Source organism: Hoplias malabaricus, chromosome 1 (assembly GCF_029633855.1).
Source record: "Hoplias malabaricus isolate fHopMal1 chromosome 1, fHopMal1.hap1, whole genome shotgun sequence".
NCBI classification, from domain to species: domain Eukaryota; kingdom Metazoa; phylum Chordata; class Actinopteri; order Characiformes; family Erythrinidae; genus Hoplias; species Hoplias malabaricus.
Window position 1 is genome coordinate 73,071,949 of NC_089800.1, and position 27,730 is coordinate 73,099,678.

Consider the following 27,730-nt stretch of genomic DNA (forward strand, 5'->3'; position numbering starts at 1 on the left):
GACCAAAACTCTCCATAATGATATTTTGGATGGCCAGGGAGACAGACTCGTAAGAATATAACAGACTCTACTCCTCGGCATGAAGGGTTCAAGTGGTGACAGAGAGGAATGCTGTTTGTGCACTTTTCTTTGGACTTGAGTACATGGATGAGAGAAACAAGCCCTTATTCATGTTTCTACCAGAACTGCAACACTGCATCCAAGGTATCTAAATTTCTTTGGTTTTCTAGCTTCTGTTATTACTGATTAAATTTTATATTTTATGTTACATCTATTTGACACTTATGTTTATAACAGCCTTGCTGTATAAGTAGTCCAGCTTTTTATATCTGTTGTACAAAAGTATTGAACATTCATATGGTATTTTCTGCAAATCTACTGCACAATCGCCATTTTTTGGCTTATGTTTACATATATTCAGATTAATGTCAAATATGAATTATATCCACATTTTAAACTGACTCCAGCAGATACACCTTAACTGTGCATTAAAATGTGCAAACTTGTTCACCAATAAGCACATTTTTGCTGTTTTAGATGAGCTGTTTCATTTATTTATTTATTTATTTTTGTGAACAAATACTAGTACTAAGACATAGAGGTGGACATTGACATGATACATTTTCATGTGTTAATTTAAATTACATATCTATACATTTTTTCCCTTCAATAACAAGTATGAGACAGATAACTATTTGCATTTGAATATGTAAGAATGCCTTTAAATAAATATATACATAAATAAGGATGGGGGATTGGGGGGGGGCCTCATTCACACTGTATCTCAATGATATCTGGCCTCATAGTCTTAATATTTTGATCAATATTTTACAAATTTAGCCATTACCAATCAGAGAGAAAGTATTTTTTTCCATCACATATATATCATTAACCAGGTTTCCCCACTCATCTATTACAGGAGGATCAATAATAAATTTGAAAAATCTTTCATGTCTAATAGTCTTCTTTTTTCTCCTTGGAGGTTTGATGTCTTTTGTTGTACACCTTTATCAGCATGGCTATCTCTGAAAACATATGTCCCACCAAAGATGTGACACTGCAGCCTCCCACTTGCCTGGCCAACCGTTCCTCTCCCAACATGAAACGGAAGCAGCTCATGTGGCAGAATGCTGTGCGTCATATCATCGACCAACAAGAGGTCCATCAAGATGTCCAAAATGCTTCCACGCACAAAATAGTGGTCACTGATGCCTATATAGATGATATCAACCAGCAGATCCGCAATAAGGCTTTACGGGGAATTACAGGGCAGCACAAGAGGCATTCATCAACTGCCCGTATTCACCCTCTTCGAGAGAGAGAATCATCAGCCACACAGAAATCCACCGACTCCATGAGTGATGGTGACTTCTTCATCAGCTGGGGCACCACAGTGCGAGGGGTCTTCCTCCCAACTCTCCATCATACATTTAAATCTCCAGACCTGGAGCGCCTGTACCAGCAGCACTCCTCAGGGCAACGCCGCACCTCTCTGGTGGTCACCAACGTCATTGACATCTTCACCAAGCTTCACATCCTCTTCATCTACCTGGCTGTGGCTCCTGAGATGGTGGACTCTCTGCGAGGCTGGCTGGCAGGGCTTTTCATGGCCATTGGCGCAATTCTGTGTATCTTAGTCCTGTCATGCAAGGAGGCCATGTCTCCAGAGTACCTCCACTATGCAGGTTTGGCAAGCTGGTTGTCTCAGACAGTGCAAGCTTTGGGTGGACTGGTTTATGGACTGGAGAAGGACCAGTCTTGGTACATACTTTTCACGCTGTTTGCCACATACACCTTGCTACCTCTGCCTCTGCTTTGGTCCATCTGCACCGGCTGTCTAACTGCAGCCCTACACCTGATGGTTGAGGCCCTCGGGAGTTACAATGAATCTGCTGTTTTCAGAAAGGTAGTAAGGCTTTCTAACTGACCTTATTTTGATAAACCTGAATACTTCTGTCCAGTGACAGGCTCATCACTTTTAATGGTCCATCTTTTATTCAGCTTGTGCCAGCGTGTATTACGGTTTTGATATTCAGTCAACCAAACTAGGATGAATTTCATTTTTAAGACTTGGTTCCTTTCGAAGTTTCTTTTCCTTACTCTTAGGAACCTTTTCCTTGCCATTTTGTCCTTGTCTTGTTCAGTTGGAGCAGGAATACAGATTTTTGTAAAGCTGCTTTGTTACAATTATGCAGTTATAAAAGAAGCACTGTACAAATACCATTACATTTTATTTGATTAAATTTTCCTCAGTTGAAAAAGCTCTTCTTTTGGTAGCTTTTATTTTTTAAAACTGAAGGCCTGGAGGAGCAATAGAATAACTAGGTCATGCATGTGCATCACCATGCCTGTGGATTGCTCTTGCCTTCTAGGTCATCAAAGCACTGGGCACTGTGCCCAGAGACAAAGAACCCCCTCTTACAGCTCGTATCTTAATCTCTTTAACTTTTAGATCTATGGCTAAGAGGATATAGATCCAATACATCCAATGAGTAAAATGTACACACTCCTATATATTTCTGCAGGTGTTCTTTAAGCAAAGCCCTGCTTTGCTGAGCCTGGTGGTTAGGGAACTGGGCTTGTAACCGGAAGGTTGCCGGTTTGATCCTCAGAGCCGAGAGGTCATAACTAAAATGCCCTTGAGCAAGGCACCATGGCTAGGGCTTCCCATTGGTCCTGCCCCCTAGTGTTCACTAGCGTGTGCATGAATGTGTGTTTCACTGCACGGATTGGGTTAAATGCAGAGAATGTGTGCAAGCACATTGGCCAATAAAGTGATACTAATTCTAATTCTAATTAAAGCCTTAAAGCTTACAGTTTTAAATAATTACATATGAGTCCATAGATTGTTGAATTGCTATAAAATGAGAGTACTGATCAATTTACCCAATGCCGTTTTCCATAGCCCCAAAACAAGTTATTGTATTGCTTTACAAGAATTATCCAGCAGACACACATCTAGTGTCATAAAATCTTCTCCCATTTAATTTTTATTTAAGGACCTTGCTAGTGGGACTTTACAGAAACCATTTAAAATATTTTGTTTCCACCTTTGCCTGTAAGGCTGCATCATCATTTCATTTTTTTCTTTCAGCTGCTAGCAAAAGGTCTGTTGTACATGGGAATGAACACTGCAGGCCTGTTCATCCATTACCTGTCAGATCGTGCCCAGAGACAAACCTTCCTCGAGACGCGGCGCTGCATTGAAGGGCGGGTCAAACTGGAGAGAGAGAATAAGAGACAGGTCAGAGGAAAAGAAAGCCTTGAAACTTTTATAACTTGTATAAAAAATACATAAAAATTAATACAAATTATTATTGTTTCCTTTAAATAGTGTCTTTCAATGACAGTTGCGCCATATAACCAGCTAATCATTAGCATGTTTGCAGGATTTTTTGCATTAATAAGGGTTCTTCAGATTGATGGAAAATCTACTGTACATGGTTCAATGTCAATTTTTTATATAGCACCAGAAAAATCCTTCTGCTATTATAAGTGTAACATTGTAACAAAAACCAGGAGGACACAGTCTCCCCGTGTCTGCGTGGGTTTCCTCCCACGCTGCAAAAACATGTTGGTCACCTACCTATAGATTGGCGACTTAAACGTGTCCGTAGGTGTGAGTGAATGTGTGTGTGTTGCCCTGTGAAGGACTGGCACCCCCTCCAGTGTGTGTTCCTGCCTGTGCCCAGTGATTCCGTGTAGGCTCAGCACCCACCATGACCCTGAACTGGATAAGCAGTTACAGACAATGAATGAATGAATGCAAATGATCCTTGAAACATACAAATATTATTTAGTGTTCATGATTCTACTTAAAACTTTGAGTATAGTAAGTGATTTTCCCTAGAATAGACATTTCATATTACACCATACTAAATAACTTATTTTGGTTCTTAATTGATTAAATTTAATAGATATATGGAAAAAGTTAGCACTGATATTCTTTCTATTTTTATGAATAGGAGCGCTTGGTGATGTCTATTTTACCTCGTTTTATAACCTTGGAGATGATGGCAGACATGAGTACCATGGACGATGACATACTGCCTCAACAATTCCACAAAATCTACATACACCAATACAAAAATGTCAGGTACACACATCACAGCTGTTTGGTTCTTTTAAACTTTCCATGTTCCAGTGCTGTCAGGTTTCAGGCTACAACATGTATGAAACATGACTTAATAATTCATTTATTTCTCTCCTCTTTTAGTATCCTTTTTGCTGATATAAAAGGCTTTACCACACTGTCTATGACCATGTCTGCTCAGGAGCTTGTACGTACACTGAATGAGCTGTTTGGTCGCTTTGACCGCCTTGCAGAGGTAAGTGAAGACACAGGTGACCTACAGAAAAAATAGGGTATTATTCAGATATTAGTGTCAGATATGTCACTCGAGTCTGGTTGCTGGAAAAACGTCCAGTGTTTGTACACAGACCTGGCTCTGTAAAGGGGAAACAAAGTGGCTTTGACATAACACCACAATATTAATCCAATGAATCAGCTTGTGAATAGGAGAGGAGGATCTTTTTTTTTTTGGTTGGGGGTGGTGGAGGAGAGGTGGCACTTCTTTCTCAAACCTACTGTGCCACCTTCAAAAAATGCAGCACATTACATTACTTAATATGGATAGGACTTGAAATTCAACAGAGTAGAAATTCAGCATCAGTGAAGTAGACCAAAGTTAGCAGACAGAAGAATTGGAATCCTGTAGCTGCAATCCTATACAGCAGCACTGGACTGGCCGATAATGTCTTGATTATTTGAATTTTAATAGTGGCAGTGTTGGGCCTGGACACAATTGGCCTAAACTGGTCTCTGGAGACCTATAGAGGAGAGTGTTCGTCTTGCTTTGAAAACCACTGGTCTCAAATCAAATACAGCTCTTTTTAGTACGCTTCGAGTGGCACCGTTTGACACACTAAAAATATTGGTGACATTCGATTAGTTGTCAAATATTCCCCAGTGTATGATGCTTTACCTGTGAAGGCTAACCTTGCTTTACAAAAACTTAATCTGTAAAGATGAGCATCTTAGCAAAGATAGCTTTTTCTTTTACTGTAATAAGACATTGATTTTTAGCTTTATTTTCACACTGTGTGGAATATATACTGAAATATATCTGTATTGAAATTTTAGGAACACCACTGCATGAGGATAAAAATATTGGGGGACTGTTATTACTGTGTTTCTGGTGTACCAGAGCCCCAGAGAGCCCATGCTCGCTGCTGTGTGGAGATGGGTCTGGGTATGATCAACACTATACGGTATGCATGTGTGAGCTTGTAAATATTTGATGGAGACATATTTTTAGTATAGTTTTACAAAAAATACAGCACCATCATGTAGTCATGCAAAACCAGTCAAACAATAGTGCACGTCTGTAAGAATTCATTTTCAACTTTAAACTATCTCCTTGTATGTCTCAGATGTGTTCGTGATGAGCTGAATCGAGATGTGGACATGCGCATTGGAATCCACTCTGGCTCCGTGCTTTGTGGTGTTTTAGGTTTGCAGAAGTGGCAGTTCGATGTGTGGTCATGGGATGTTGATGTTGCCAACATGTTGGAGGCTGGAGGAATCCCTGGGTGAGTAAACCTTTTTATGTTAATGAGTCCTTCAAAGTTATTTTCAAACATTTTCAATATCTCAGAGCTTTGGCACAGATGTGTCTGGTTGGGTAGGATGGTCTGCACTCACTGCTGATTACAAAGCATGGTAATGACCTATTGGTTATGTGTGACAATTTGCTGACCTAAGAGAACTGCTCATTAGTGTTCTCCTCCAAGAGTGTTGTGCTGTCTAATGATTAGTAGCAACTCCAAAAGATGCGCGTCTTCGATAAAACATGCAATAGCTTCACACTCCCAGCCTGGTAGCATCATATGAGGAGATTTAGCTACAAGTAGAAGAGGCCATGACTAAAATTGGGAAGGATACGAAATACAGTAACAAACAACAGACGCTAACATAATAGCAAAATCACCATCTTTAAATCATCTAAACCAAAAATTATCCAATGTACTTTTGGATACAATATTATCCCCAAGAACAGAAAAAAATCAGTGTACATGCCTCTGCAGCACTTTTTCCTTAGTAATTTATAAAAAATGTCATGATAAATAAACTCTTCTCATCTGGCATTTTAAAACTACTTAATTCTTAAGTTATATTTTGTTGAATACTTGTCATTTTTAATACTACACATCAGTTACCATAAAACAACAAAAGAGACGGAGACTGTTTGAATTTGAATTACAATTATATGTCACATAATATTCATTCATTCATTCATCATCTGTATCGCTTATCCAGTTCAGGGTCGCGGTGGGTCCAGAGCCTACCTGGAATCATTGGGCGCAAGGCAGGATTACACCCTGGAGGGGGCGCCAGTCCTTCACAGGGCAATACAGACACACACACACACTCACACCTACGAACACTTTTGAGTCACCAATCCACCTACTAACGTGTGTTTTTGGACTGTGGGAGGAAACCGGAGCACCCAGAGGAAACCCAGAGGAAACCCAGAAAGATGGCACTAATTCAGTTTGTATTCATGGATTATAGAGAATATATGACTGTTTAGGTCATATGATTTAGACAATGATATTCTCTCCAGGTTTTTGAGTTCTGGAGGGGTGCATATCATGCCTTGTATGTAGGCTGATATAGAATTTTTAATTGATGTTTTTTGAGGACTGGCGCCCCCTCCAGAGTGTATTCCCGCCTTGCACCCAATGATTCCAGGTAGGCTCTGGACCCATCATGACCCTGAACTGGATAAGCGCTTACAGATAATGAATGAATGAATGAATGAATGAATATTTCCTTGTGGTCAAAGCTGGTACAACACGCTGATTCTTAATAGTATGCACCTCCAATTTCTTTTTCCACTTGATGTCTGGAAGGGTAAGATTGAATCTGCTGCCAATCAAAAATAATTTACAGAGTTTTAATACAACAAGCATTCAGGTTTAGTTTTGACAAAAGGTCTATCAGGGGTAAACAGTAGTAGCCTTGTGATCGCTGAGCATAAAGCTTATACAAACTCGAAACAAGTTCAGAACTGTTCAATTCACATCAAGTAAGTTCTTGAAAGTTAAAAATATGTTTCCACAGGCGAATTCACATTTCCCGAGCCACCTTGGACTGTTTAGAAGGTGTATATGAGACGGAGGATGGCCGTGGACATGAGCGCAATGAGTTCCTGCGCAAGCACAAGATTGACACATTTCTCATCTGCCACATGCCAGAGAAAGACATGGAGCCCCCTAAACCCCGGAGGCCCAGCCTAGAGGAGACATCCTGGAGTGCTGAACTGCCCTTCGATAAAATCATTGGCATGGACTGTGTAAGTTTGCATTTACCCATTGATTTAATTAATTAGATCTGGTACCATATGAATTAAGTTATTTTTAACAGTGACACGTCTAGAAAGATCACAGAAAATGGCTTTAACACATCTGCTTCCATTCAGGTACATTTTTTATTGCAAATGCCATACAGCTATTTCTATATTACTATGTCTTTTAGCCTACTCTTTGCCTGTAATATTGTTGCATTTATATCAAGAGAATAAAGGATGAGTATTTCATCAATATGTCACAAAGAACAGTGAAAATTATGAATAGGAATACACTACACACCTTAAAAACTGAATTTAATTGTTGACTTACCAAGCTATCAGGTGCCGTCCTGGCATCTCATGTGACAGCAATTTTGTCCATTCCTTCTTTGATTGTTTCTGTATCTTGTCCTCCCATCATTGTGGTGGCCTACCAAGTGGCCAGATTAATAGATTAGATGAACAGAATCTGAATTATATTCTAAATAAATGTATGCATTTGCTCAGTAACTACACAACTGCACCCAACAAGAAAGTGCATCATTATATTGACAGTATACAAAATGCTCTAGTAGTATACTTTCACTGTTGCAACAAAACCTTGTGTCCGAAATGGGAACTTTTCAGCAGATGATTTTTGTAATTCTCATGGTCTATTGATCCACTGTAAAATCTACTGTAACAAGTTCTATATATGATACTGTTCTGTCAGAAGTTATACACGACCATTACATGTGACTCCAAATTTACTGCTGATTTTATTGAGTTAATTATTAATTAATATGCTTATAAGACTTAATTAAGACATAGTTAATATGAAAGTTGCTTCTGTAGCTTCATGTCCTTCATGCTTCAGATTTTGGCCACTTTCACCAATGGCTCCCTGGTGCAACTGCCCAATACCGTCGGCGCTCAGTTCTCCGGTACCCAAGAAATCAACAAGAGGATCAAGCAGGCCATCGAGTTCCGAAGCAGCGAACACATGCAGAATGAACACATCACTTCCCTCACATTGGTCTTTAAAGACAGAAACATGGAGGGAAAGGTATGGACATTAGGGGCCTGTATCTCCTGCTTCATTATGTTCTTCTCTGTCCAGGGAATTTTATATCTGATTTTATATCTTATCAAACATTTGCTACAAAACAATAGATTCCAAATCACATCTTATACAGTCACAGTCACACAACTCCAGGGACCTGGAGATTGTGGGTTCAAATCCCGCTCCAGGTGACTGGGTGACTGTCTGTGAGGAGTTTGGTGGGTTCTCCCTGTGTCTATGTGCGTGTCCTCCGAGTGTGCCGGTTTCCTCCCACAGTCCAAAAACACACATTGGTTGGTCGATTGTCGACTAAAAAAAAAAAGTGTCCCTAGGTGTGAGTGTGTGTGTGAGTGAATGTGTGAGTGTGTATTGCCCTGTGAAGGACTGGTGCCCCCTCCAGGGTGTGTTCCTCCCTTGCACCAGTGATTCCAGTGAGCCAGTAGACTCTGGACTCACCGCGACCCTGAAATTGATAAGGATTATAGACAGTGAATAAATGAATGAAAAAAAGGGCCAACCACCAGACCAAGACAACATGATTCAATTTACAAGGAAAAATGTTCTTTTACCCTTTTAAAATCACCATGTTGAATGGCACTGCTTTTCTGATGACAATTTGCATCAGCGATTCAGTTGTGTAGAAGCAGTAGTAATGTCAAAACAAAGTTCAAAAACAGCTAAGTTAAAAAAACAAAATCGACTAACTTACCTATTTCAAAAACAAAATTACTAGACGGTCTCCCTAATCCAAAAACAGGAGAAATGGTATAAAAAATCATCCTCTAACAGTTTTCTAAGGGACATATACACGCCTTAGAGCTAACACACAGGGACTCTACAGAGATGGGTTGGTCAGGTCTGGTCCGTGGGAAAACTAATGGCAAAAAACGCAATATTCCCCCTCCTTCTGCCATCCCCTCATAGTTGGAGCGCCACCTACTGCAGCCAATCAGAATACACCAGACTCAGGGAAGATGACAAATGAGAAAGAAAACAAACAAACAAACAAACCAGGGCAAAACATACAAGGGTCGTAACAATAACTTCTACAATCTTTTTAACAAAGATTTTTAACCCTTTTCCAATTACTGTGCAAATCAACATAATGTAGAACAATTATATCATGGTGAAATGTCTATTACAGATCTGCCATTCCTTAGTACAAACATAAAACAACACAAACGCTGTAAAACACTTTCTAAGATCATGGTGGAGAAATCTAACTTCAGGAACAACTTTAATTCCAGAATAAAGAATCATTAGAAAAAAATTATACATTTCCAAGAATTGTAACCCTTGTAAATAATAAAAAAAATATATATATAATATCATTAAACTGACCCAAGTTATTGATAGGTGTATAAGTGGAAATATAGGAAATACTGAATAGTTGTATATTGACAGAATGTTGTATATGTATTTGTACATGTAAAAATCAGGCTAAAATGGTATATAGCATTAGCTGTGTTTTTTATACTGTTTATATATATGTTCAAACTGAATTTGTAAAACAGTGTGGGATATTCTCTTTTAGTTTTCCCAAATGAGAGATGAGATGTTCAAATCCAATTTGGTTTGCTCATTCTTCTTGCTCCTCCTTAACATGACTGCCCAGTGTCTCATCCCAGCCCCACAGTAAGCAAATATTCATTTGTAAGGTATTTTATATTCATGCTCCATAGAAAGTTCAGGGCATATGCAAGATACATGTGGCATCTTAATACTGTATTTTAGCAGATATTTTATGCTATGTAACAACCATTTAACTGACACAGGATATGTCAGAGAATAACTCTCTGAACAACCAAGCAGTTTTCTTCTTCATGTTACATGCACTTCATATATATATTAAAAATTTTGATTAATAATTTTTTAATTAATATTTCCTGTTACTGTGGATTTTAGTTGTTCCTTCCTGTTCAGCTTTGCTGCTCATATAAATCTGTCAAAACTTGTGGGACAAAGATTCTCCAGAATGGTAGATATATAATAATGCAAAATTCTAGATTGTGTGTGACTTTTCTCATGTGTTTTTGGGTTTGCCAGCATCCGTCCTATGGTGATCCAGTTCTTAGTCTTCCTTGTGGCCTACTCACTTATGCTGCTGGTCACTTTGGCTGAGGAATTTAAGAGATCACCAGCTTGTCTTCAGCACCTGTGCTGCTGGATCCATGAGACCAAAAGTATCCGCAATCTGCTTACACTCTCTGCAATTGGCATGAACTTTGGGGTTGCCACATCAGACATAGTGAGTACATCATGTTTGTAATAGAGCCACAATTATGTAAAGAAACTTATATGATATGAGTCTTAATTAAGTGAGAGCTGCAAAATGTATGTTAGCACACTTGGAAAAGCAAAAGCACACTTTTCCGATAGGATCTATATGAGGAAAGTGGGTTACTGAAGTAGTGATGTGTCGGTCGCGAACGAACCGGTTCAAAGAGCCGGCTCTTGTAAGTGAACGATGAGAGCCGGTTCCCGTCTAAGACCGAGACATTTTTTTCTAAGGCTTGTCATTCAACCAATCAGAGAACTACAAGCAAGCTCCAACCCTCCAATCTGAGACACTTGGTTTTCCTGAATGCCAATCTGCCTTCCAAAAAATAGTTGAAGAAAATGTTAAATCAGTTAAATGTTTGTTGACAGTTGTGGTTGTTTTAATCACTACCGTTGATTGCTGCTGTTTTGCACTTTTTATTTGTTTATTTTATTACCCAGAAATGGATGATTATTTAATTTAATAAGCTATTTTGTAATACCTACCTTGTGGGTTCCATTGGCTATATTTCAGAGTTTACAAGTGATTTTTTTATTAAGGTGTTTAAATAAAAATCCAGTTATTTATACAATTGAATGTGTGAGTGCAATCAGTGAGTTATTACAAGACAGCCATAAAACAATTGGCCATTGCAACACTATGCTAACAACACTAACAATATTTTGTCCATATAGTCATGTAAAATGTAGGTAATATTGTTCTGTACCAGTGGAATTAAGTGGTAAAACAAAGAGCCATTTAGGAGCCGAAAGAGCTGGCTCTGTATGAAGAGCCGAGCCAAAAGAGCCGGCTCCCCAAAAAGAGCCGAAATTCCCATCACTATACTGAAGTACAAAGTTATAGGGGAGATTCCCGCCTTTGGAGTGGGACATACCATTCCTGGAGCGGGGGTAGGGGGGTATTATAGTGTTGTCTTAAGTGTTTTTGCCATGTGTTTGCTAAGTAAATCATTTGTGAAGGCTTAGTGTTTATACTATGGGTTAGTATTTTTACTATTTGGGTTTGTAATCTTTAAGGTTATTTGTATAGTATTTGTGATGTTTCCCCCCTCCCCCTTTGCAGTTGGTAGAGGCAAGACATGCTGGTTAATTGGCCAGGTCCTTTGATATAGCTTGGTTCCTCTAACAGGCCTATTTAGGCAAATTTTCTTTTCTGTTCTGTTTATTTGCTTGTTTGCTGTTTACGTCTATGCACTTTAAATATGTGCATCTCTAAATTAAAATCTGGAAAAAAAAATTAAATACGTGTGTGTGATTGTGTGAATGTCGCGGCAGCATTTAAGGTGGAATTATCTACGTACTTTTTAATGTGGAATGGAATAGTAAGGAAATTTTAGAGTGTACTGGTGTGTTTGGGGAAATTTAAACGAGTAGCAGATCGTTTAAAATCATTAGTATATATTCACTTTTCAGCTTCAAAATGTGGCTATGTTCGTTTATTCACAATCCAACCTCGAGAAGAAGAGTCACAGGTTTACCTCACTGCTGTTCCCGCAGCTCAGTCCCGTGGAGGGTTTTTTTTTTTCTTCTTCATATCACGAAATATAGTTTCGCTTCATCTTCTGATGATACTACTCTCCCTAATTTGACACGACCGACAGGGAGACGAGGGGGCCTTCGTTATTGGGCCCTACACAGCGTGCGAGCATTAGCTCACAGCAACACAATAATTAGGTAAAAGTTCCTAAAACAGATCAAATTAACGAATTAAAAATATGCTACATATACGTGTTTTTTTTAAACTTTAAATTGTGTAAAAAATATATATATATATATATATATATATATATATATATATATGAGGACCATTAAACAATTAGGTTACACTAAATGTTGTTAATTACATGTTTTTTTAATGCTCTTGTTTGTTTTTCTGGACAGTTGTGGTGCAGTCCAGTGGAAGCAGAGGCTGCAGAGAACAAAAAGATTGCAGAACAGCAAGGAGCCGTGTGGCCAGTAAACATCTGCACTCATCCTGAGGTTCACTTCCACACTGTCCTTCTATTAAATGCACTTTAATTAAGTGGTTTAGAACACAAAACAAAAACATTAATAGTTTTCAGTATAGCAGAAATGTTAAAACCCCAAATCAGAAAAGGGTGAAAGGGTATATTGGAATGCAATAAAAAAAGAAAGCAGTGAGTTCTATATGTACTTGTGTTTCATTTCAGAGTCGCAGACTGTATGAACACAAGCTTTACAAATTTACACAATTTGTAAATTCATATATATATTAATTTCTGTCAGGGCGGCACGGTGGCACAGCAGGTAGTGTCACAGTCACACAGCTCCAGGGACCTGGAGGTTGTGGGTTCGATTCCCGCTCCAGGTGACTGTCTGTGAGGAGTTGGTGTGTTCTCCCCGTGTCCGCGTGGGTTTCCTCCGGGTGCTCCGGTTTCCTCCCACAGTCCAAAAAAACACACATTGGTAGGTGGATTGGCGACTCAAAAGTGTCCGTAGGTGTGAGTGAATGTGTATCTATGTGTCTGTGTTGCCCTGTGAAGGACTGTCGCCCCCTCCAGGGTGTATTCCTGCCTTGCGCCCAATGATTCCAGGTAGTCTCTGGACCCACCGCGACCCTGAATTGAATAAGTGGTTATAGAGAATGAATGAATGAATAATTTCTGTCATTCAGGGCAGTTAGGGTCCTGCATGCATTACAAAGCAGTGGAAGAAGTGTGTATGAGTGCTAGATATGCCTGCCTGTAGTCCCTAGTGGAGATAGTGTTGCTCTTTGCAACTCAAAATGCAACAATGAGCACAAATTAAGACATGTTTACAGGAAGAATGAAACAGCATTACAACTGAAACACTACATCACTGAGTGCCTCCGGTCCCTTAATATATTTCAGTTATATTTAAATATGAAATATGTTATTTTATAAAATACAGTTAATGAATGAGGTAAACAGAAAATAGTTTAATATGATACATGTCAACGGTAACATACTTATGACTGTTTTCGCTTTTTGCATTTTGATTTCATTTTTTGGCAAGCCATTTGCCATCACAGGAAGGTTGTCAGTGGTGACTGGAGCCAGTTCACAAGTAGACATGCTTTGTAACAAAACTCTTTGTGACAAAACAAAACCAAGCTGTAGGCTTTTCAGCATATAAACCAAAGTCCATCAGACAGCCAACTGCTATCACAGGTCTACACTGTTGTTTCTCCTGAACACTCTCAGCCCCTTTATACCTATCAGCGAGTCTTTGCCAGGTGTTTCTTATTGAGAGTGGCAACAGGTACTCAGGGCCCGTTCCACAGCCCCATCTTAGTCCATGCCACAAAAAGCTTGGCTCCAAGTACTGCTTCCCAAATCAATGCGCCAGGAAGGCAGGGCACAATCATTGGTGAGCAAACCCCCCTCTATCTAATATCCAGGGCCTCAGAAAATAAACATGCATTCCAGCATTTTTTGATTTAGGGTTGGTTTTAATTAAAGTTTAAACAGATTAAATTAGCAATGCACAAAGTAATATATTCTAACTGTAACACGTTTTTTTTTTTTTTTTTTTTTTAGTTTTTTATTCTTAGTGGAGTGTTGGCTATGGTGACATGTGCTGTCTTCCTGAGACTGAGTTGCCTTTTAAAGCTTGGAGTGCTAATGTTGGTCATTGCCATTTACACATACCTCATTGAAGTGGCCCATGTGCTATTTATTCGCGATCACCAAAATGGCCAAATTCAAAGGTAAATCTTCTGCATTGCATTTAAAATAATGAACTATTCTCTCCCCAAGTTATCAAACGTTTTGTTTGGGGAGGAAAGGGGTCAATCTGAAATTGTTAATAACTCCATGACATCATGTAACTGATGATTTGTACTAAAACAAAGGGGTAGATATTTTTATTCCGAAGTTATTCTACAGGATTTCATTTCAGATATATTTCAGGTGACCAATTTGTAAACAGAATTTGTGACAATAATGTTCTTATTTTTTAATAACTGCTGATTTATTATGTCGCCCAGGTCTCAGTACCTAAGAAGAAAAGGCATCTCTGTGCTGTTGATGGCCATGTTTGTTGTTGTTGTTCTCTACAACAGCAGACAGGTAGTCTTATTATTTTTGTTTTATATTTAAAATTGTATCATAGGAATAACTGAAACAGACAATCATAGAGTCTGCATTATATTTCAAATATATGCTTTACATAATGTATAACAAAAAACATCTCCTGTGGAGCCTTCTGCATGTGCCAGAGATTCTCAGCTTAATACTTATGAGAACGGCTTTGACTAGAATTCTTCACTATTTACCTGCCTCTTACTCAATTAGTACCGCTCTTAACAAACTCAGACACAGTCAACATGAGTAAGGATATTTTTTAAAAAAACAAATGATTTCGTTAACATTTTGGCCTCCCATCCACACAAATATGCTGTTTTAGGTCACTGGAGACGGGTTTTTAAAATAGTCCTCCATTCACCATTGTCAGTGGTCTTGTGTGTACCGTGTAAACATATCTTTTTTTGGAAAATCTTCCGCACACAGCGTGCCTGTCTCTGGCTGAAATTCAAATAGCTGCTCGTTCCCCATATTATGAATTACATCAGTCTTAAATCTAAAATATATACATTCAGAGAGCTCTAGATTTCAGATACCCACATATGAAGAAATATATATGATGTTGTATTAGAAGTATAATACATTATGAAGATCTAGCTTCAGTGTTTCACAACAACTAAATGTCATGATAAGTGTAGTGCACTACATCAGTCCCAAAGCCCGGTGGGTTGTATCAGGAAGGGCATCTGGAGTAAAACTGTGCCAGATCGATAATGCGGGGCAATTGATCGGCTGTAGCGACCCCTGACGGGAACAGCCAAATGAAGAAGTGTAGTGCACTACATAAGGTGTGTGGAGTGATTTAAGATTAAATTTCTGTGTTTCATACCTCATTGTGTTTTGATGGCCCCCTAATGGACTGGTTTAATGAAGCAACCGTTTTCATATTCATTTAAACTTGGATATTTTAGGAAACGGAGGGAGGGAAATCTTCATTTTTACAAATATCCAGATCCATGTGGATGGGGCCTTAGAGAATGGTATAGACAACTGTACATCATAACTTTATAGTATAATTCTATATTTACAAGAATATAGACAAACAATATTATGTATCCTGCAATTTAAGGATACACTTGGTTAAAATGGAGGGCACATATATTGAATGCCTGATTTTCTGCATTATGTAGCTTTTGATTCTAATTCAGTGTTTTGTTCTCAGTTAGAGACAACAGCCCGACTGGATTTCCTGTGGCGGCTTCAGGCTAGACAGGAAGTGGAGGACATGAAGGAGCTGAGAGAACATAATGAATGCCTGCTTTACAACATCCTCCCTGCTCATGTTGCCAAACACTTTCTTGAGAGAGATAAGAATGATGAGGTACCTACACATCCCTTAGATAGATGGAAACATTTACAGTGCAAAACACATTTTATGCCTTAGCGGTTTGCCGGTGTAAATTTTGGATGTAGAAACCAGTAGATCATATGATAATATAAGACATATAGAACATGACGAAAACAAATATTAGGGTTTGAAAAATGTTTTGCATTGTATTCCCCAGTCGGGAAAATGAATGCCTCTCACTGGCCCTTAAAAGAAATTTTGGCCCACTCTTTGTAGAATTGCTTTAATTCAGCCCCACTGGGGGATTTTAAGCATTGGCTGCAGTTTAAGGTCCTGCTAATTTATCACAATATATAGCGCCTTTCACAAACCCAAGGATGTTTTACGTAGTAAATAAAGTAATTTCGTGCACTTCTATGTTATGTTTACACCAGATAAGCAAGAACGTATTTTCCAAAAAGTTCAACTTTTGCCTCATCCATACATTCATTCATTCATTCATTCATTATCTGTAACTGCTTTTCCAATTCAGGGTCAGGGTGGGTCCGGAGCCTACCCGGAATCACTGGGTGCAAGGCAGGAACTCACCCTGGAGGGGACACCAGTCCTTCACAGAGCCACACACATTCACTCACACCTATGGACATTTTTGATTCACCAATCCACCTACCAACGTGTGTTTTTGGACCATGGGAGGAAACGGGGAGAACACACCAAACTCCTCATAGACAGTCACCCGGAGTGGGACTAGAACCCACAACATCCAGGTCCCTGGACCTGTGTGACTGCAACACTACCTGCTGCTGACGTCTATTCCTGTGTGTGTTCTGCCTTGCACTCAATGATTTTGCATAGGCTTCTGACCCTCCAAGACCCTAAAAAAAGATTGCAGATATATGAATGAATGATAGTACAATTCAAAAGTATAGCATCATCAGACACATCATCATCATCATATTTTCCGCTTAATCCATTTCAGGGGTTTAGATACATGGGAAACCTATTTTTGTTGTTCTATGTAACAGATGCTTAGGAAGACAAGTCAAGACAATGCTCACTAAAATACATTGATACTTTTAGTAAATGCATACATTGGTAAGGTGTTTTCTGCTCTGCATATTATGAGCTTGGCCTATAATATATATTACTCAATGTTCATGTGACTCTCATTTTATTGTTGCTTTTGCTAGAATCTATATTCTCAGTCCTATGAGAGTGTAGGGGTGATGTTTGCATCCATCCCAGGGTTCACATCCTACTATGAGCAGAAGGAGATGATAAATCAAGATGTGGAGTGTCTGCGCTTGCTAAATGAGATCATCGCAGGCTTTGATGAGGTGAGCTAATTTGAACATTTGTGCTTCTGTTTGCAGACTAAATGAGCATTATAGAAAAGTATCTTGGTTTTTTGTGTCATAGCTGTTAGGTGAGCCATACTTCCAGGATATTGAGAAAATCAAAACGGTTGGCAGTTGTTACATGGCTGCTTCTGGCCTTTCTCCTGTTAAACAGGTAAGCAGCTCAGAAAAAAGTAAAGTATCTAATGGTATGAAATCTGTGTTCAGTTCCATTTTCATTTTATATATACTCAATAAAGGTCATTATAATGTGATGTGTGTGTGTTTTTCAGGAGCGTGAAGATGAGTGGGCTCATCTCCGCGAGTTAGTGCTTTTTGCATTGGCAATGCAAGAAACTCTTAAAGAAATAAACAAACGTACCTACAACAACTTCAGGTTACGAACTGGTAAGAATGCTGAGAGCGGAGATATAGCAACAGCAGACTGGTAGTTAGAGTGCAAGATTTAAATTAGTTTCTTACCCTAGTCGCTACAAATACACTCAGCTATCCAAGTTCAAACAAGTGCACAACATTCTAATAGGCTTTAAAGGAGCTATCAGTTTGACTTTAAAGAAATTGGACGTGACAGTTAAGAAGTCAACCTAATATGCTGTGAAGCTGTGAATTCTCATAATGTAGCTATCACTAACATTTCATTAACCATTCCTTCGTTACCTTCAGAACTACTTTACTTAAGGAGTCCAAAATACTCCAGTCACTTTCAGAAATCCAAAAAATGAAAAGAATATTCATGAAATAGTTTATGAAAATAAAATTGTTTGTTAGTTGTCCTTACTGTTCCTCTAAGATGTAACACTTCCTACAGTTGATCAAATGAGATTGTCATTAACAAATAGCCTAAACCCTAAAAATTAATTTGGCAACAAAACTGAAGAAGAGTTTATATCTCACTGCATTTGTGATGATTTACATTAAGGACAAGTGCTACAAAAGTATGTACATCAGTGTGTTCTGTTCCTGAAGGACATGTGAGGTTTGGTTTAGACAATTCAAAGATGATGATTTCAAGGTTAACTATTGTGAACTAAGGTTAATACTTATTTCTTCTAGTTTCTTTTTCTCTCTTTTTAATAGAATGACAATTATCATTTTTAATTTTTAATACTATACAACATTTGCCATAAAATGACAAAAGAGCAGAATTATACATTACAAAAAAAACAACAACAAAACTTTTAACGTGTTTGTAGTGTACCACAAAGTACCCAGTTTGTGAAAATCAGAGACCATCTTTTTATTAATTTAAATTTAAAAAGGTAATTTACTACAATTTTTCAAGAAATAAAATCTGGGAAACTTACACATACTTAAGCTATTTTGACTGAAAGTTAAATATACAAATGGGTGTTTTCAGACATTTGCTCAGTAATTTAAATATAGAAGACATTCAAATGCCGGAATATTCCCTCTAACACTTAAATATAAAATCTAAACCTAAGCCTAATTTTTTTAAACTTTAAAACTGGTTGTAGAACATTTATTAATGATTTGAGTATTTGTAGATGACTTTAAAGGGACCATCAGAAAGAGGTGTCATCATCTGGACTAAACTATTCTTTATAATAAACTTTTTGCCACATAACAGTTACTTTAAGAAAATGTTTTTCCCATGAACCTCAACATCTTCCTGCAGGTATTGCCCATGGTCCAGTAGTGGCCGGAGTCATTGGTGCCACCAAGCCCCAGTATGATATCTGGGGAATGACTGTCAATTTGGCCAGTCGCATGGACAGCACAGGGGTCAGTGGGCGCATTCAAGTCCCAGAGAGCACCAGCCACATCCTGGCTGACCGCGGCTTTGTTCTGGAGCTGCGGGGTGACATATATGTCAAAGGGGTCAGCGAGAGGCAAGGAGAAATCCGCACATATTTTGTAAACAGCAGAGAACAGAGGGCTAGTCATGCTGAGAGAAGCAAAACCAGGTTCTCTCAGGGAAGGAATGCTTTGTCTGCAGTGGTCTTTGGCTTGGTGCAGGCACACAAGAGGGAGACATTGCGTGAAGCTAATGGAGGCTTTCATCTGATGGAGGTGACATGAAGTCGCATGGAAAAATTTGTTTTCACTAAAGGTTGCAGATTTGTCCACTAGCACAGCCCCAGCAGAGTCGTGGCCCACTGCAATGTGACATTGCCAGGCCCTTTGAAATATATACTATATATATATACACATTGCAGGTTTCAATAGCTTTTCTTGCAAAATTGTCAGTTTTATTTATTCTGACAGATGCAGTTTCACTTAATTTTTTCTTTGAATGCCAGGGAATTTGTGTGAGACGAATATTTAAAGTGTTTATATATATTAAAATTTAAAACCATATTTATATTGCAAAAGGGGGTTTGAGTACTTCAAAAAGTGAGAGACAGCATGGTTGTATATCATAGTAACAGGACTGTAATACTCTGCACATCTGACTGTCACAGTGTCCGGTAATTTTTGGAAATTTTTTTGGAAAGTCTTCCAGAGCAAGAATAGTCTGAATACAAATCAATGCTATTTGTTGTGGTCCATCTGCAGAAGGTATGCAAGGTGCAAATATTAGATCAAAAACTCTCTGCATTTTTAGTTATATTTGTGGATTTTCTGCCTAAACAGTGTCAGCAGCTCCTTTTTGTGCCATAGTTTTGTACCATTATCTGAAATAAAACAAGCATATACAATGTGTCATTTTAAATATTGATGTATAAAATATGTTTTACATTCCAGTGTTGGCAGAAGATAACTCGTGGCATGTATTTCCACATCTGCATTAAAATAAATAAATGTTTTCCATAAAAATCCAGACTTTTTGTAACAAGCAATAAAACATCTAATTTTTGTTATTACTCTTACACCTTTATTTAAATACAAAGAAAATATTTTCCTGACCAATGCTATGATGGCAGCATATCACTCCTTAATCCCAATACACGCCTTGGTACCTTCTCACAAACACAAATAAACCATGGTTAACAACAAATGTTAGCTTTTTCTTCTTTCACTGACAAGTCTGAATGCTTCCTAGTCCCTATCATTTTTGGCACAGAGAATGTAACGTCTGTTTTTCCAGATAAAATTTTAGGATTCACATTTTTCCTATAGCTGTTTTTCTTAAAATAAATAATATAATACTTTTAAGACTGGTGCTACAGGGCAAGGAAAATGGTAAACTAATTCTAGACGGGTTCAAAACTATTATTAACTTATCTCATTGTAAGGAGGAAATATATATTATACACACATACATATATTGCATGCAGTTGAGATACAGCAGCTTAGTGGATTAATAAATATTTTTATTTCTTTCAATAAAGTTCACATCCAGTTCAATCATAGCAGCAGTTGTTTTCTTTTAAAACTGAGAAAACATTATCAACACACAACGAAGAAATATGTAAAGATTAACATGAATGCTGCCAACCACTTATAGTTTCATGAGTGTAGTGGCACCTAGTGAAGATCTACAATCACAGTGTTAGTTATGAGAACAAAGGCAGGCGTTTCGATCCTTTGTGTCCAATGAATGAGTCACATGGATTCTATAGTTGGTCTGGACCTGCAGTTTGTGAATCAGATCCTCAAGAGCAACATTATTATCCAAAACTTCCAAACGCTTGAGATTAGGAATCTGTGCAAGCTGTAAAAACTCTCTCTCTGTAATGTTGTTGTGTCTATAGGAACAAAAGATTAAACATAAAATGATTTAGAAATTCCACAACATAATTCTATTATATAATATTGAATACTATTAGCTTCACCTGTAGATGAAAGTCTGACCTTATTTTCAGGCTTTGCAGCTTGGGGAAAAGCTGAGGAAGCTCTGCAACATAGCTGTGTGTATTACGGCAATACAAGTCCAAGTGAAGGCACAAGAGATCAGGAACTTTGAGAGCTATCTCTCTTACATCCTCCAGCTCTCCCACCACTGCTTTGAGCTGTAGATTCTGCACTGTCCCAGGTACAGATTTAGCATAAGCACCAAGCTCATATCCGTCTGGAAAACACAAACAAGCTCATTCACGTAAAACAAATGCAAAAAACAATATATGATTGAAAGGATATGCAGCTTGGAAGAGGTTGTTAAGAAAAAATAAACAATGAAAAAATACACAAGCGCACCATAATGTGTTTAAGTGTGAAAGAGCTCTTTCCTGAGTTACTGAACCTCGACACGCCCACTGACTAAGTCACGATTCGCACTGAAGAACCTACTCTTCTTTGGTTCCAGCAGGAAACTAAATTTTCTAGTTTGCGAACCAGTTTATGTCATTGGAAACGTGCCGAACAGTTTCTCACTGGTGGAAAAGCGCTATTTTGTGAAATATAGTTGCACTAACAACAGACTAACTCTATTAGTTTTGAGCTTATATCTAAAATAGGACAAAATGGGAGATATGTCTTAGTCATTTTCACTGGCATTTTTCTTCCATACTGTATCTTGGGGTCTATTTTTCAAAAGATATGTCAAAGATGTGTAGGGGGTGCTAGTCCATCACAGGGCAACATGCACACATACCCCCGCCATGTGTTTTTGGACCAGCTGTAGCTTGAGCTGAAGTCATGTTCACGCGCCTGAGTCAGAAGCTCATGCTTATGTCATAATATCGCGATATGGCAAATGTCTTATTGAATTAAAAACCAAACCGGTATTATTGTGAACAATATTATATCACCCACCCCTAAACTGGAGCACCCAGATGAAACCCATGCAGACACTGGGAAAACACACCTCAAACCCTGGAGCTGCTACCTTTGCCAGTGATATCACAAAACCCCAGCACTAACTGGAAAAGTGGGCTGTGAACAGCAGCAGCAGCGGTAATGTTAAGCACTGTTTAACTGTTGTTTATTCGCATGCTGTTATTTTTTATTTTTTGGGTTGATCACAGATCTGTGCATCAGTCCAGAAAGATCAGTGATTTTTTCCATCCTTGTTTTACTGAATAAACACACTATTTTCCACAATTTAAGGACAGCATACATACTCATGAATTCATTATGCATACTCACAAGAAATGCTGAGCTCTGCAAGGGATGGCAATGTTGAGAGCCATGATTTGAGGGGACAAAGGCTTGAAACTGCAACCCAACATCTATACTGCACTGTCAGACTTTTGAGAGAAGGAATGCTCTGCAATGCTGTTGGAGAAACCATGGGATCCATGTAGTTCAGCAGCTCCAAACTGGTCAGGCCTAGAGTTCCATATTTTGGCTCGCCTGTGGGCAGAGGGAATCAGTCATCATGTTTATATTTTATCACATACATCACTGGAGCTGTGCAAATCACCTTCTTTCTTCGTGTATCCTCATGTCATCACACTCATTAACAATTACAGCAGATTACATTTAGTTCATTTCTTTGTATTACTGTGTTGCTCCCTCAAATACACAGCACTTTAATTACCTTTACACCTAACACGTGTTTATTTTCTTATGTGCGTATTTGTTCCTGTACCAGGTGTGCGTGCAGACAGAGGACAGAACACAGGTTAGGATGTGCAACCAAAGACAAAATCCATGCATGTGCCTGATCTCATCATTTGGCAGGCTACTCTAAGAAAGCTGTCATCAATTTCAACTTTTGAACTTCCCTCAAATTTTAGAGAACTCTAGCCAATAACATTTCAGCAAAGATAAGAATTATTGCCAAGATGGCCACATACATTTTGGATGAAGTATACACTAGGCTTCACTCTCTTCTATGAAGATAAAGAAGAAAATCAAGGGTTGGAAACCCAACAAATAAAAAACAAAACACCTTAATAAGTGAGACTGCAGTGTCAGTGATGGGAGTTAGACATGTTGTTTAACTTGAATGATTGAATGTGGGAGTGAAGTACAAGCTATTTCCATAAGGTGTCTCACGTTTAAAAAAAATGTAAGAAGCCAGCGGTGAAACATACACTTCCTGTAGCACATTTACTCATGTCCTGGTGCATGGGATTTCTATTCCCTCCTTTTCCTCTGTTCAGAGCTGCTTAGATGATTCTGAAGCACACTCTGAAATAAGTTTAAACATGGCCAAAAGGACATATCGCAGTCTATTGAAGTCAAAGTAAACATTAACAGTGAACAGGAGTCAAATGTCAAAGAATAATTTCTTTTAGTGAGGTCACTGTGTCAACAGCAAAGAGACAGAGCCTTTTCCTGTTTCTATTGCCTTATGATTTTCAGTTTTCAAATCAGAAAAAATTTATTAGTCTTACACATTATCATTTTGTTTCTATTCGATGATGAAAATCACACTATTTCTTCATAGTCCTCGTCTTCAAATAATTATTTTTATTTGTTGTGAAAAACAGGTCATCAACAAATATTTGTCTGAATTTTTGTTAACAGAATTAATGCTGTTACACTGGTCAGACTATAGTCATACTTGAATTTCAACTAGTCATGAAATCCTACCCCCTCGACAATTTTTCTATAAAAAGTTTTGGGATCAGAGTTTTTCATATGATTCACAAAAGTGCTGGGAAATAAAAACAACAACAAATTCCAGTAGATGTAGGACCTTTATCTAAAAAAATCTACAACTCTTTTAACAATGATGAAGGAACTGGGCTTGGTGGATATCTGGTGTCACTACACCCTTTTTTTTAATATCTGGATCAGACATAGAACTAGTGAGTGTAATATTGAAACGATCACCATATCAGACCATGCTCCAATCACCTTAAACATAAAGATTGGACCACATGTACTTAACGTGTCGTTATTAAATGTTGAGGCAATCCAACAAGAAAATAGTAAAGCCTTAACAGGGTACTTTGCATTTAATGACAATGAGACTGTCTCCCCATTTATTCTCTGGGAGGGGTAATATTGCTATTCTTTCAAACAATCAAGAAAAACTGAGCAATGCAAAGTTCTTCATAGATTTTCTTAATGACAAGATCATTAAATCTATCATCAGCTTCTCTCGTCTTCTTCCTCACCTGAGCATGCTTTTCATTTGAACCCAGCTCATAGGGTGGTGGCCATCCAGTTACAGTCATTCCTGATGGACAATAACCTTTTTGAGCCTTTTCAGTCTGGCATCTGCACAAAGCACAGTACTGAGACAGCCCTTCTGTGGGTTTTAAATGATATCCTACTTGCTACTGACTCTGGTGCGCTCAGTCGTTTTCTGTATGTATCAAATTACAGTCAAACAATTTTTGATAGGAATGTATTTGAATCTTTTTCACAGCACCAGGATAAGTTTGCACTTTCCTCAAGTGACCTATTTAGATATCTACAAATTAGACAAAATGCTACAAAGAAAACACACTGAAACATTTTTAAAAGAGAACAACTAGTATAGAAACGCTATTCGTACATCTGTCTGAACACCCAATGTCACTAAAAAAAAGTAAATATCCCATATAGATAAAAAATTACTGATTGACACCCAAGACAACACTTTGCATATCAAAGGACAATGAGAGCAGGAACTAAATACACCAGTGGATGACGAAGTCTGGGAAAATATATGTTCCATGTCTCTTAGGAGTGTTGGGAGCCAGTTATGAAAAGAGATTGACTGGAAGGTTAAAATGAGATATTTTAGCATTGGTTGCATATGCTTTTAAAATCAATTCTACAAAAAAAATGTTGGAAAAAATGTGGTATGGTTGGTGACCACACTCATATCTTTTGGGACTGTCTGAAAAAAACAGACCTTCTGGGAAAATGTTAAAAGTCAGTTGGAGAAAATTCTGGAAATTCACACTACCATGGACCCCATGTTGTTATTGCTAGAAGTGCTAGCTGATCATATGCTTACCACTGATCGGTGTTATATGCAGCATTATTTGCTGATAGTTGCAAGAAAAATAATTGCTATTAATTGGACGAAGGCCGATCCCCCTAACATTGTTCAGTGGTTACAAAACTATGTTTACATGATGGAACATATGACTACCCAGTTACAACTAAGAATTTATTTATTTTTTAATATATGTTTATATAAGTATAGTTCAAATGGAACTGGTCACACTGAGCATGCATTAACGGTGCCAGTGGGGCTCAGTACAGCCTTGGTCATCAGGGAGGCCAGTGTGGATTTACAGTTGTTGATGGTACAGGGTAAGTTAGCACTGTAAAACTGGCTTGGAGTGGGGTGAGTCTGGGACATCAGACTTCACTGTTGAGCCTTCTGGAGGTGTCGTGGGCTTAATTCATCGAAACACAGATGAGGGGAGGTGCCTAACTAATGAACCCTGTGAAGTGGTGTAGTGATGCAGTGGGTGGTTTGAGTACTCATGGGCTGGGCTCAGTGAGTAACCTTAGTTGTTAAGGATAGCTGGTTGCTTGTCAGATCGTAAATGGCCACAGCTACCCTAGTGGTAGGTGTAGGATAATATTAAATGTTGCTAGATGTAGCTGGCTTCTGATTGGATCATAAACGGCCACAGCAACCTTAGTGATGAGGTGTAGGATTCAAACAACAGAATTTTTTTGCCTTTGGCTGTAAGTAGGAAGAGAGTGTGGTGGGCCTTATGTGAAGCTCTAATGGATTGGCATAGGATATGTTTTTATGTATGTACTGTTAATTGATTCTGTGTGTGTAAATGGCAATAAAGTAAAAAAAAAAACTCTCTGAAGCCAAATACATGTGCATTCTTTGTGACACTTCAGAGCAGAGTAAATGTCAGGTCAGAATGTTATCATTTAAAAGGAGTAAACAATGGACTTAATCAGTGCTGAATGAAAACTTTAAAGAAGTGTTCTTACCAGACATCTGATTTGTATCGTTTGGACAGAAGTAATCACTGGGCAAAGGACTTTGGTTTGCTCCCATTTTTAAGGAAAGCCTTTTTAAGTTTGGCAGGCACCGGAGGATATTGTGGAAAGCTGTTCTGGGAATAGGATTTTTGTTCTCGTGGTAATAAATTGACGTGAGGTTTGTGAGCTGGGAGACCGCATTGTAAACGTCCGTTCTGGGAGCGCGAACGATCTCACACAAACTGATACGAGTCAACTGGACAAGTGAAGTAAGTGAAGCGAGGTTTGGGCACCGACACTGGAGAATGTCAAGCCTCTTCAGGTTTTTAAGGAGACCGAGTGTCTCCAGACCTTTGGGGTCTGAACAGAGGTGAAGAGAGAGTGAGCAGAGCCAGGGTAAACGGCTCGAAATCTCAGTCCACTCCCTCACGCCACTTGCCTTCAACGCCACGACAGAGCTAGTCTTCCTTTGCCTCAGAGTTTTCCAGAAATGAGGTTTATACGAGGTTATTTTATCCAAGTACACGGTGGTGTTTCTCCAAAATGTAGGGCGGTCTATCAGTCTTCTAAAAAGTTTGCAGCTTGAGCGAACACTGAATTTATCCGGTGTCGGGAGGTACTCAAACACGAGCAGCCACACTTCCTCGGGTAACAGTTCAACAGCAGACATCGCCTTCACACTACATCCTACAGACACTGAGATTAAAACTGTATTCGATAAATTCCCTTCATAGAATTGTTTAACACCTCCAATTTGGCTCTAACGTCTGTGACTCAAATAGCACGTGTACCATGAGCGACTCATAAACTACGATTTTTTAAACAGGTTCTTTAAGAAAGAGAAAAACTTTCCTCCAACCGATTCACTTGTACACGGACAATGACGCCAGAAAAAAAAATATTTATGGTAAGTACTCATGGGTTACAGCCATTGTCATTACACATAAACTGAACCCAGTAATCCCGTTGTTTTGAATGGGGAAACCCAAAAGACTTCAACTGCAGAGTTACGCTCCGCTGAGAAGCCAATCAAATTGCAGAACCACACTCTGGTACTAGCTGTCAAAATAAAAGTTTTGTAACGTCCTTCCATCCAATATAATTTTAATAAATTTGAAAACACCAATAATTATGTTTAATCAATGTATGCTTATCCATCACATAATGTGGAATATATATATATTTTTTCCTTTATCATAAATTCATAAATTATCACTTGGCACATCTTTATTTCTGTATACTGACCTTCTTCAAGATTTCTAGATGGCACTATAACTTACAAAAAACTCATGCTTGAAGTCATTGTCCTATTACAGCGCCCCCTGTTAGTGAATTTTGGTCATAATGGATTTGTTTCTTTACAGTAAGGCCTTACATACGTCCTTCACGTTTGGTCTTTATTTGTTTGAGTTAAGGCAGACATAATGTATAAAGCTCTGTCCATTTCGATTCAATGATATATTGCGGCAACAGCGTGTTCAAATGTTGACCTTTTTTGATTATTATTTATCTACAGACTCTGCAGATTGTTTGTGAACTGGATCAAAATCAAGGGACTTGTTCAAAAAGCTCTGTTATCACACAACTGACCATTGAGAAAATACTATTCATTTTTCGACATGATATGCAGTGGTAACATTTTCAGACATTGTGCATCA

General features: G+C 38.4%; 3 protein-coding genes and 1 long non-coding RNA gene across 5 annotated transcripts in view; 1 reads left to right on the top strand and 3 right to left on the bottom strand.

Annotated features, from left to right (window-relative positions):
• efr3ba (EFR3 homolog Ba (S. cerevisiae)) overlaps positions 1–3,196 on the bottom strand; it is a 53,029-nt gene extending 49,833 nt beyond the window's left edge. Inside the window, exon 1 of the mRNA XM_066673156.1 lies at positions 3,155–3,196. The gene's annotated coding sequence lies outside the window, so the exon portion shown is untranslated. The remainder of the gene's footprint in view (positions 1–3,154) is intronic.
• si:ch211-132f19.7 (adenylate cyclase type 8) lies at positions 1,009–20,193 on the top strand. The gene is made up of 18 exons (XM_066673130.1): positions 1,009–1,906; positions 3,095–3,244; positions 3,966–4,096; positions 4,217–4,328; positions 5,144–5,271; positions 5,434–5,592; positions 7,127–7,358; positions 8,209–8,397; positions 9,929–10,029; positions 10,441–10,642; positions 12,556–12,654; positions 14,196–14,365; positions 14,645–14,726; positions 15,904–16,062; positions 17,220–17,366; positions 17,449–17,541; positions 17,660–17,774; positions 19,024–20,193. Exons 1-18 carry the CDS (start codon positions 1,016–1,018, stop codon positions 19,425–19,427), a joined length of 3,564 nt encoding a protein of 1,187 aa, XP_066529227.1. The 5' UTR covers positions 1,009–1,015; the 3' UTR covers positions 19,428–20,193.
• On the bottom strand, positions 3,681–4,345 carry LOC136697879 (uncharacterized). Its single transcript, XR_010802754.1, has 3 exons — positions 4,289–4,345; positions 3,991–4,069; positions 3,681–3,730 (listed from the first exon to the last, which is right to left on the bottom strand). It is a non-coding gene; the product is annotated as an uncharacterized lncRNA (long non-coding RNA).
• A 93-nt stretch (positions 20,194–20,286) lies between the features above and the next one.
• im:7136021 (uncharacterized) lies at positions 20,287–27,090 on the bottom strand. 2 transcript variants are annotated; one of them, XM_066673187.1, is made up of 4 exons: positions 26,082–27,090; positions 22,377–22,583; positions 21,125–21,360; positions 20,287–21,037 (listed from the first exon to the last, which is right to left on the bottom strand). In XM_066673187.1, exons 1-4 carry the CDS (start codon positions 26,740–26,742, stop codon positions 20,987–20,989), a joined length of 1,155 nt encoding a protein of 384 aa, XP_066529284.1. In that variant the 5' UTR covers positions 26,743–27,090; the 3' UTR covers positions 20,287–20,986. The 2 variants fall into 2 exon arrangements, with proteins under 2 accessions (XP_066529284.1, XP_066529274.1); XM_066673177.1 differs by having other exon boundaries at positions 20,291–21,037; positions 21,144–21,360; positions 26,082–27,089.
• Between the last annotated feature and the right edge of the window lie 640 nt (positions 27,091–27,730).

What these genes read in the sequence shown, in the direction of transcription:
- si:ch211-132f19.7 (XM_066673130.1), top strand. Translation starts at nt 1,016, where the DNA reads ATGGCTATCTCTGAAAACATATGTCCCACCAAAGATGTGACACTGCAG. An exon ending in GCTTTGACCGCCTTGCAGAG is followed by an intron (nt 4,329 to 5,143) that starts GTAAGTGAAGAC and finishes TTGAAATTTTAG; the next exon opens with GAACACCACTGCATGAGGAT. An exon ending in GGGTTGCCACATCAGACATA is followed by an intron (nt 10,643 to 12,555) that starts GTGAGTACATCA and finishes TTTTCTGGACAG; the next exon opens with TTGTGGTGCAGTCCAGTGGA.
- im:7136021 (XM_066673177.1), bottom strand. Translation starts at nt 26,742, where the DNA reads ATGTCTGCTGTTGAACTGTTACCCGAGGAAGTGTGGCTGCTCGTGTTT. An exon ending in TGCAGAGCTCAGCATTTCTT is followed by an intron (nt 21,361 to 22,376) that starts GTGAGTATGCAT and finishes TGTGTTTTCCAG; the next exon opens with ACGGATATGAGCTTGGTGCT. An exon ending in CTGCAAAGCCTGAAAATAAG is followed by an intron (nt 21,038 to 21,143) that starts GTCAGACTTTCA and finishes TTGTTCCTATAG; the next exon opens with ACACAACAACATTACAGAGA.